Source organism: Diabrotica virgifera, chromosome 2, assembly GCF_917563875.1.
Source record: "Diabrotica virgifera virgifera chromosome 2, PGI_DIABVI_V3a".
Lineage (NCBI taxonomy): Eukaryota > Metazoa > Arthropoda > Insecta > Coleoptera > Chrysomelidae > Diabrotica > Diabrotica virgifera.
The window spans coordinates 142,584,489-142,595,200 of NC_065444.1; the positions used below are offsets into that span (position 1 = coordinate 142,584,489).

General features: G+C 38.1%; 1 protein-coding gene across 1 annotated transcript in view; it reads left to right on the plus strand.

The window, feature by feature from the left end:
• LOC126880251 (nuclear receptor-binding protein homolog) overlaps positions 1-10,375 on the plus strand; it is an 842,193-nt gene extending 831,818 nt beyond the window's left edge. The window contains exon 9 of the mRNA XM_050644017.1: positions 8,485-10,375. Within this exon, the coding sequence (XP_050499974.1) occupies positions 8,485-8,691 (207 nt within the window). The 3' untranslated portion in view covers positions 8,692-10,375. The remainder of the gene's footprint in view (positions 1-8,484) is intronic.
• The last annotated feature ends 337 nt before the right edge of the window (positions 10,376-10,712 follow it).

The following is a 10,712-nucleotide window of genomic DNA, read 5'->3' on the forward strand; positions in this document are numbered from 1 at the left end:
ACTTATGTTAAACTAACTACTTTTAAAAATTTAATTCCAGATAGTTTACCACTGCTAATTCCAAAATTAAACGTACTATCAAAATAACGTTTGTACTAGGCCACTAATTTCTAGTAAATGGTTGGGGACATACGCTACTAAGTTTTGGTCTTTTAATTTTATAAAAAAAGACTAAGTTTTCACTCTAATGGCATATAAAACAACATAATGCTATTCTACATCCCACCAGAATGAAAACAATGGGAACCTTCTCTGGTTACACCTCCGAGGCTTCTACAATTTGCAAGCCATACGGATGCTGAGACTAAGGAAGATGAGGGAATTCTACAATTTACAATTCACGTCCCATCTGCTCAGCGCGGTAAAGTTCCAACGAGAGTGGTTCCCTTCATACTCCACACAGAGTAAATGTAAATCAAAAATGAATAACCATTTTCAATTTCGTTGCAAAACGAAAACACAGCCGAACCATATTCTAGTCCAATCAGAGAGTGCTGCAAGCACCCCTACCGGTTTCGAAACTTATTAGTCTCTCATCAGGAGGCACATATGCTGCTCTCCCTGATCCAACCAAAACAAACCCCAGCGTGCAGTCCCGGATTGCAACGAACGAAATGGCATAGATGCCCTAGCGGCAACTGCTAGCAAAAAGACTAAGTTTTCACTCTAATGGCATATAAAATAACATAATGCTATTCTACATCCCACCAGAATGAAAACGATGGGAACCTTCTCTGGTTACACCTCCGAGGCTTCTACAATTTGCAAGCCATACGGATGCTGAGACTAAGGAAGATGAGGTGATTATGTTGTTTTATATGCCATTAGAGTGAAAACTTAGTCTTTTTGCTAGCAGTTGCCGCTAGGGCATCTATGCCATTTCGTTCGTTGCAATCTGGGACTGCACGCTGGGGTTTGTTTTGGTTGGATCAGGGAGAGCAGCATATGTGCCTCCTGATGAGAGACTAATAAGTTTCGAAACCGGTAGGGGTGCTTGCAGCACTCTCTGATTGGACTAGAATATGGTTCGGCTGTGTTTTCGTTTTGCAACGAAATTGAAAATGGTTATTCATTTTTGATTTACATTTACTCTGTGTGAAGTATGAAGGGAACCACTCTCGTTGGAACTTTACCGCGCTGAGCAGATGGGACGTGAATTGTAAATTGTAGAATTCCCTCATCTTCCTTAGTCTCAGCATCCGTATGGCTTGCAAATTGTAGAAGCCTCGGAGGTGTAACCAGAGAAGGTTCCCATTGTTTTCATTCTGGTGGGATGTAGAATAGCATTATGTTATTTTATATGCCATTAGAGTGAAAACTTAGTCTTTTTGCTAGCAGTTGCCGCTAGGGCATCTATGCCATTTCGTTCGTTGCAATCCGGGACTGCACGCTGGGGTTTGTTTTGGTTGGATCAGGGAGAGCAGCATATGTGCCTCCTGATGAGATACTAATAAGTTTCGAAACCGGTAGGGGTGCTTGCAGCACTCTCTGATTGGACTAGAATATGGTTCGGCTGTGTTTTCGTTTTGCAACGAAATTGAAAATGGTTATTCATTTTTGTTTTAATTTTATATTTTTAACCAAATTATTTGCATCTACGATTGACCTTAACAAAACTTTAATTCTGTTTTTTCCAATGGCTTTAATTTCAATAATATTAGGAATGTTCAATGTTTTATGCAAGATGTCCGCAAAAGTAAGTGGATGTAAACGGGCAATATCCTGATTGTTTGATTTTCCTATATATATGTTATAGTCAAAGCCCGAATTTCAGGCACTCCTAGGTTTGACTAGGCAATCCTCAGGTCTGACTGACGATCTTAGTCAAAGCCCGAAATAAATTACAGTTTCGGCCTTTGACTAGTCAAACCTAGGAGAGACTAAGTTGGTCAGGCAAAGGTCGAAATTTAATTTTATGAAATCGGGGTTTGACTTGTCAAACCCCGATCAGTTATTAAAATGTTGTAATTTGTTAGATTAGGTTTAATAAAAGGTCATTTTTTAATTTTATTGTTTATTATTTTTATGTTTCCGTAATTCGTAATCTTAACGTCTGGAACATCTTCGAAATTAATAAAATTCTCTTTTATTTGATTTCTTGAAAAAATAATGTTTATTGTTCCGTATTTCGTATCAACTGTATATAAACCGTCAATTGTTTTAGCTTTTATGATACCCAAAATATTTCGAGCATCTCCTTTGGCTATATCAAATCTGGGGATAGGTATTGTTACACAGGCAGAAAAGATTAAAATAAAAATAGGAAAGGCGATTGAAGGTCTTCGTGTCCAGGCTAATACCACAGTATAAAGAGGGACAGTAGAACCACTCTCCGAAAAATTGGAAGTAAAATCTGTAGTCGCGCATGGCGACCACGCAATGTTCTTAGTCGCTTTTGCCCCACTCTCGCATTGCTAGTCGCATAGAAACGTACGGATTTTAACAGGGAAAACCCGTATCCACTACTGGTGAATTACCAATTGCGTACTGCCGGTATTACTTCTTGAGATCAAAGCGCCGACAGAGGAGTCGTTTTACTGTGGAACCTCTATATACTGTGCTAATACTATGAAACAATTAAGTGAAAAAAAAAAATTACTTCAATTTCGATCGGAATAACTGTAACAATACCTATCCCCAGCTTTGATAGAGCCAAAGGAGATGCTCAAAATATTTTGAGTATCACAGAAGATAAAACAATTGACGATTTATATAGAGTTGGTACGGGATACGGAACAATAAACAAACATGTTTCAAGAAATCAAATAAGAGAATGCAAAGAGAATTTTCTTAATTTCGAAAATGTTGCAGACGTCAAGCTGTCTCTAAGAGAAATGAGTACAAAAGATTGTAAATTTGGAGGACAAGGCTTTATAAAATGCTACTGCAATAAAAAATGCTCTTCAAAAGTGTAACATGTCTAACGCTAACGTATTGTGCAACTCCAAATGCCATAATGCCTCAACATGTGAGAATAAACACTTTTTTAATTTTAATTACAACAATATAAAAATAATAAACATTAAAATTAAAAAATGACGTTTTATTAAACCTAATCTAACAAATTACGACATTTTAATAGCTGATCGGGGTTTGACTAGTCAAACCCCGATTTCATAAAATTAAATTTCGACCTTTGCCTGACCAACTTAGTCTCTCCTAGGTTTGACTAGTCAAAGGCCGAAACTGTAACTTTACTTCGGGCTTTGACTAAGATCGTCAGTCAGACCTGAGGATTGCCTAGTCAAACCTAGGAGTGCCTGAAATTCGGACTTTGACTATAACATATAGACAAACGTTATTAAAATTGTACTTATCTGATGCAACGTTGAACAATTTTTTTTCTACAACTTTTTGCGGAGGTGGGATTTGTTGTGTCGACACTTCTCTGGTTTTAGTCTCTGGTTTTAGTTGTAAGTTTCGCAGTAGAAGGGGTCGCTTATAATCCTGTTTATCGCACTCAATCAATATCAGTTTTTTAATCACACCAAGTGTCCTTTTTTCTACTAATGAACTCGCTAAATAGTTAATTTTATTAAGAGCAGATTTTAATGGGCACTATTGTCGCAAGCAAGCAGCAATTTGATTTAACCCGACCTGTGAGAGATGTCCACCCTATCGAAAAAGTACATTCGGGTGTAACAATTCATTGGGGCGAGGTGTTTTAACCCGAGTAAAAACAGGATCACCCCACCTCGCTCCATTGCTCCAGGTCACCCCTTTCCCCCTATAGCACGCTGATGCGCGATAGGGGCACAACTATCGTAGCCAAATACTCTTCACAATGGAATCCTGGGTAATAAGATTCCAATGCGGTGCCCTAATCGAATTCAAAACTAGGCCAGCGTGAAGCGCTTTATGCCTTTATCTTCTAATTACTTATCCGCGGAACTAAAAATTGCTTACTTGGGCCCCAAGTCATTGTACCAAGCCCAACGAGGCTCGGTCCAATGGCTTGGTGCTCAAGTATTTTTTTGTTTTTTATATTTTTTTGGTGGCTTGCGCCTTTTTATATGTTTTTGTGGGCTGACTTTATTTATGATCGGGGTGTTGGACCTACGATTGTGTTACGTGTTTCTTCGGCATTCGGTTTCGAGCTACGAACTATCTACTACTTTTGTTTTTACTTTTTTATTTTTCTTTATCTCATTTTATTTCACCTTATTCTTTGTGTCTATCTTTATTTACTTTATTTATTTCACTTTATTTTCTTTACTTTATTCCACTATTTGCTGTTTGGACGTTTGTGCTTCCATCGGTGGAAAGCGTCATACCCCTAATATCTCTCGCAGTATGGGGCTTGGATGGTGCTCCAGCTCCGCGAATTTGACCCTTGCCTTGTCTGTCATCATTTCTGTGACTCTCACCTGTTGTAGCTCTCTGAACAGAAATCTTTCTGCGACGTACTTCGGGACTTTGGCTGCTTCTCATAGGCTTTTATTATGAACCGCTTGTATCTTCTTTTTGTGTGTCTTGCATACTTGTCCCCATGCGAGAGATGCGTATGTTAGTACCGGTAATATGATGCTTGCTGTTTATTAACCTTAACCTCGTTTTTAATCTTAATTTACTTCTTCTTGCTCTTCGACTTCCTCCATGAAGTCTACGTCCTCGTCTGGGTGGTAGTTTAACCTGCATTCTCTTTAGAGTGTGGACCTCATCACCTCTGCTTTTTCTTCTATGGTATATACCATGCCGTTTTGTCCACGTAATGGGGAATGGGTTTTCTATCGCTTCTTATTATTTTCTGGAGCTTCCAAACATTTTTCATGTTTGAGTCTAGTTCCTCCATCTCTTGTACGTAGTTATCCCATTTTTCGCTGCTCGAAGAGCCGTTTTGACCTCTCTGTTTAATGTGTTTGCCCAGGTTTTGTCTACTCGGTTTCTTGTTCTTCTGGCTATTTGTTCGCTCTGTTTTTTTCCTTATCAAGTCTTGTACTTCTTGTGGTATGTCTTTGAACCTTCCCGTGTGGATCTCGACTTCATCTGTTGTGCTGTTTCTAATTGCTTCTTGGATGATGTTTTCTAGCTCTAGGACTTTTTCTTCTATTTGTTGTGGGTTATTTGTAACTGGCACTATATTTATTCCTTCACTCACTAATCTTTTGTAATTTGTCCACTTTATTTTCTTTTTTACTCTTTTCGGCGGGTTTGTTTCTTCCCATGTTCATCTAGTAGAATGGGGTTGTGGTCTGTTGTTCCTTCGTTTAGGGTGAGTAGTTCTGCTTGTAGTCCTAGGTTTTTGGCAACAACGATGTCTATGTGAGTGGGAAGTCCATTTCCTGGAAAATGGGTTGGTTCTTCTGGGCCCATTGCCACTGTGTCTTCGTTATTCTCTAAGTAGTTGTTTAGTAGTCGTCCGTTTCTGTTCGTAGCTCTATCGTTCCAGTTTGCGGATCTCGCATTTAGGTCTTCTATTATTATCGATGTTTCGGCGATGTTTAGGAACGCATCTAGGTCATCGTCCATTAGTGGGTCTTGCGGTCTTACGTAGGCTGATGTTATTCTGACTGCGCCTTGTCTCATTTTTACTTCTATTGTAGTTGCTTCCATGTTTACCAGTGGTGGAGTCGTGAATCTTGTGTGTTTAATTCCCTTCTTAACTAGGATGGCCGTTCCTCCTGATCTTCTTGTGAGGTCGTTCCTATATACATCGTACCCAGGAAACCCTTTAGGTTGAAGTTGTTGGTAAGCTTAGTTTCCTGTATTGCTACGATGTCCATCTCGTATCTGTTGGCGAGTTCGTCCATAATGTTTTGGTTTGTTGATATGCCGCCCGGATTCCAGGAGCCTATCCTCAAGTATCCCCTTTCTGCCTGGTGCCTAGGATGACTTCTTGGACTACCTTAGTCACTATGTTGGTTACCATTCTGACTAGGTCGGCTTCGTCTTGGGGGATCGCTGTGGTGTTTGGCGTTTGTTTGGCTTGCGTGGCTTGGGCATAGGATACCCCGGTTGCCTGCTGTCAGCTTGATTCAGTCAGCAGGAATGCTTCGTCAGCATTCCATTCAGTCGTCTGCGCTCGTCACGTATAGACCTTCTGGAGCTTTTCCACAAAGCTTAGGTTTTATTATTTAGCAATCCAAAATCCTTACCTATTCTCTTTCAGAGTTAATAGTTACCATTTCGGTACTTGTCCGAATGTAAGAAATTCTCTGTTGTTTTTACAACAAATATTCTATTACTGTTTTACCTCGAATTGTTACTTTAATTACAGGTACTTTTCATTGCAAGTTCTATTTAGATAGAATTTGCCTGTTTAGGTTATTAGCTTGTGTAGACTTGTTCTAACTCGTTTGTTAATCTTTCTATTTATTTACTAATATTATTTCTAGGTATACTAATAATTTCTCTTTTTCAGTGCTTGTTATTTTTACCAACTTCTTCTCTACACCTTTTGCTAACTTTGTTTTAATGCCCTTAAGTCTCTTTTCACGTTGGTAGTATGTGTTCGATCTCGTTGACCTCTGGATAGAGATACTATATGGGAGGCAACCTTATTAGGAGACATTTTAGACTCTCTGGATTCCAGCTGGTCAGCCCTACAATTTACCACAACAGGGACCATGCCTGCCGGCTTGATTTTTTGAAGGCAAGGTTTTCGACAGGGTTTTCGACAGGCACTTTCGAGAAATTGCGCGTATAAGTGTTCACATGTTTCAGTCCATCCGGGCACATATTCTCTTTGCGATACTCCCTAGGGATGGTTTCATTGGCAGCGCTTATTACTCCACCAACAAATCTCTCGTAATGTTTGCTGGTTGGAGGGACTCAGCTCAAGGTCCGGTCTAGTTGTTCAGAGAACTTCTTCGAGTTTGCTTTTCTAAGATTCCACCTGGGTCGAGGATATGATCTAATTATTGGGATGTATATTCCGATGGTGATAAGCACAGGACGATTTTGAGTATGTGAGAAGTCTGCAAGGACACTTCTCGTAGTTGTTAGTGGTCTGTCATTGGTATCTTTTGAGACAAAGCATAGGTCTGGGTTATATTTTTTTCACCACGCAGCTGATTTAAATTTTCCTCTGTCTTTAGCATCAAAAACTAGATATGTGTTTTGCTCTTCGGACCATTCTACTAGTGCCTCCCCATTTTCACCATTCGTGGTGTACTTCCACATTTCGTAGTGGCTGTTGAAGCCGCCGATGTATATAGTAGGATGTGGATGAGTCTTTAGCACTTATGGGTTCCCTGTAATGGCTGGAGGTTTATATATGTTAACTACGGTAATCTCTCCAATTTTGGTGACCACTTCATGTATATTATTTTCATTGGAAGCAGAAAGCAGGAAACAATTTTCTATATTGCTGCGAATATAGGTTGCGACGCCGTAATGTTTATCGTAAGTGGCTCCCAGTAAATCGTAGCCAGGTATCTTTCCCCTTAAATCAAGCTGGACTTTGTCTTCAGTGTGGGTCTCTTGTATGGCAACCAGGTCAATGTCGTTATCGTGTGGGATTTTTTGCAACACTTGACATTTTGCTTTGCTTATGCCCTCGATGTTAAGGTGACAGACTTGGATACACGGTCCGAGATCTCTAGTCCCACCGTATGTTTACGTATAGATAAGATTTCTGTTTGTGATCTGTGATGTTGGCAGGAATTTTTTTTCGTTTGTCTACCGCCAAATTTTGCTAGTTCATTTAGCGTTACCCAGGGTGCACCACGTGGAGGCGAACTAGCGTTACACCCCAATTTTACAATGTTAATTACAATTTACATATCGGACTTTCGTAAACCTCGGGCCGATGTGACGATATTTGATACACGAATGAAGAAACTAAACGACCATCGAGTGAATTAGGAATTGCATTTATTTATTGCTTAATGTAACGTATAAGGAGAAGACATCTCGCTCAACTAGCCATGGGGAAAGACATGTAAGGATCTACGATCAGCTCTCGTAAGGGATGGGGTTTGTTAACCGTCGAAATCGCTCAGCTCGCCAAGACGACAGGGTTCGGAATATGGTCGGGATATATTCTTAACTGACCTATTATACCTTGTTGATTACTCTCAGTTCAACGCACCGAGAATGATCAAATGTCTTTCCGTTTCGTCTTTTATACTGTCAAAGACTACATAAAAAAACGTTTTGCTTAATACATTGGCGTACTCTATACAATAAAATTATCTTATCCGTCACATCGTGAATGCAGTTTTAGATTCCCTTGTCGATTAATTCATCACTCTGTTCTGCTTTATATTTACATCTTAAAAGGCGCAGAGGATAATAATCCAGATTTTTAGTTCCCGGCTTTTTTGACATGGTTCATACATAGATATAGTGCTAGTAGTACCTTTTTGTAAGTATTTTAATAATTACACCGAAAAATGAGAGATTTATGTCCAGTTCAGTGCTTTTACGGAGGTGGTCTGACGAGATTTATGAAATCGAAATGTGCAAGCACATAGTGGAAGCATTATTCTGAAACAAAATCTCAGTCATCTTTTATTTTACCAATATTTTTGTTTCTTTCAGATAGACCGTGATAAAATAGCCAGCCTAATTGAAGAATCATTGCAACACACCACATCGACTTCGGGTCACAGCAGTCCTGCGCACACTTTTCCCACCTTAACTACCATCCCCATATTGACTACGATACCACAGCCTGTGCCAGTTATACCGAATTCCTTACAACCTATAGCAGGGACGACACAAGTACCCATGCACACTACTAGTTAGTAAACTGCCTATTTCAATTTTCAGAAGTAGATTTCCCCGCCATCATGGGGTTCCACAACGGTAGGGCCCCTCATAATTATTTCGAGAAGACTGTTTTCATTTGGAGTAGAAGTATCCGTTGGACGTCTCGCTAGTCAAAATGACCATGTGTTTTCAATCTGTGATCGAGTCCCGTTTATATACGACGTTTGACACAAAGTAATTAAGTTAAAACAATTATACGAAATGGAAGGAGAGGTTTTACAAAAAGGGCATCGGACTGTTTTTCTTTTAATTATAGCTTTTTTAAGATGTGATTTGATTCATCTAGAAAAGTAGATTTTAGTTATAGCGCTTGCTGTTTGCTCCAGGGCGGCTTGTTACTAAATCGTAAACGATCTCAAATTATGAAGTGGTAGGCAGTATTAGTTCAGGGAAATAAGCAAAAAAGTACCCTGTTTGTGACACTAACCCCTCCAGACAAACAACATAGTACAAACGACATCTTTTGCATAGTATGGAGTTCTGCAACAAGAATCTGCTGTTTTCTGCGGTTGATTTTTTGGACTTACTTAATTAGTTATTATTAAATTAATGTCAAAAAAACGGTAAATTTTCGCCTTTTTCATCTATTAGCAAATGGTGAAGCATTTAAAACAAACAGGGCAAGAAACATAAGCCATATAAAACCCTTCAAAATGGCGTTTTGTAAGTGTTTCTATCTTTACTTATTGCTCGAGAACTTGCAAAATAAATAAGAAATGTCGGTTTTTTATAAATGCTAATAATTTTTTTTAAAAATGGTCGAAAAACTTTCATATTAAATGAAATATTGGGTACTGTGGTGCTTAAAATATGCTCAAAATTTCAAAGCGATCGGTCAAATAGATTAAAAGTTATTCTATTTGTTTATCCCAAATTAATTTTTTTTGTAACATCAAAATCATGAAGTTACGGCTAGCTTATGAAAGAAGAATTTTCGAATTTGGTACATTACAACTTTAAAGTATGTTCTTTCAAATTAAGCTTTTGTCAAAAAAATGCAAGCCTTATAGATATTAAAAACATAATTTTCCTAAAAAATAATTTTGCAATATGTAAAATTATTTTTCTTCATTTTATTTTAATAATACTGATATAATAAACCTTCTTCGTTCATAAGCTAACAGTAGCAGATATTAAAAACATCATTTTCCTGAAAAATACTTTTAAAATTATATTTCTTTATTTTTTTTAATATTATTGATAGGATAAACCTTCTTCTTTCATAAGCTCGCAGTATAATTACTGTAACTTCATGATTGATTTTCTGACTTAATACAACAACTTTTAAACTATCTGACCGATCGTTTTGAAATTTTGAGCATATTTTAAGCACCACAGTATGCAAGATTCCATTTAATATGAAAGTTATATGTATGTTCATTTTGAAAAAAGTTAATAATGTTTATAAAAAACCGACATATCTTACTTGTTTTGCAATTTTCTAAGCAACAAAAAGGGATATAAACATTTAGAAAACTTCATTTAAAAAATGTTTATATGGCTTCTTATAAGTTTCTTAATCTCAAAGTACCCCGCACAAACCTTATGGAAATTAGGTCCCAGTGGATTTAGTTCGTACTTTGAGAAAATACTCTTTGTAGCATCCTGATGAAAAGTTATCATGGGCAGATCTCGATCTGATGGAGGATTTTTGAGACATAGAGGCACAAACTCGGAAAACTATAAGATTTACCGAGTATTCCAATTCCCGGAGTTTCTGGTTATCTGGTAACATGTAGAAGTTAGAATCAAAGAAACGTACTAGCAGTCTAGGACTTTTTCCTGGCTATCCAATGGCGACCTTTACTTTGAGCTTGACCTTGAACTTCAAGGTCATCCCAAAGTCACGCGTTCTTATTCGAGCGGGAACCCATGTTTCTAACTGCAACAATAAATAGAATGGATATATATCTACGTTTGAATATGACATTTAAAATCATGGTCAAGGTTATTGGGTTAATGGGTTATAGAACGACAAGTGGACGAGAAACATTGTA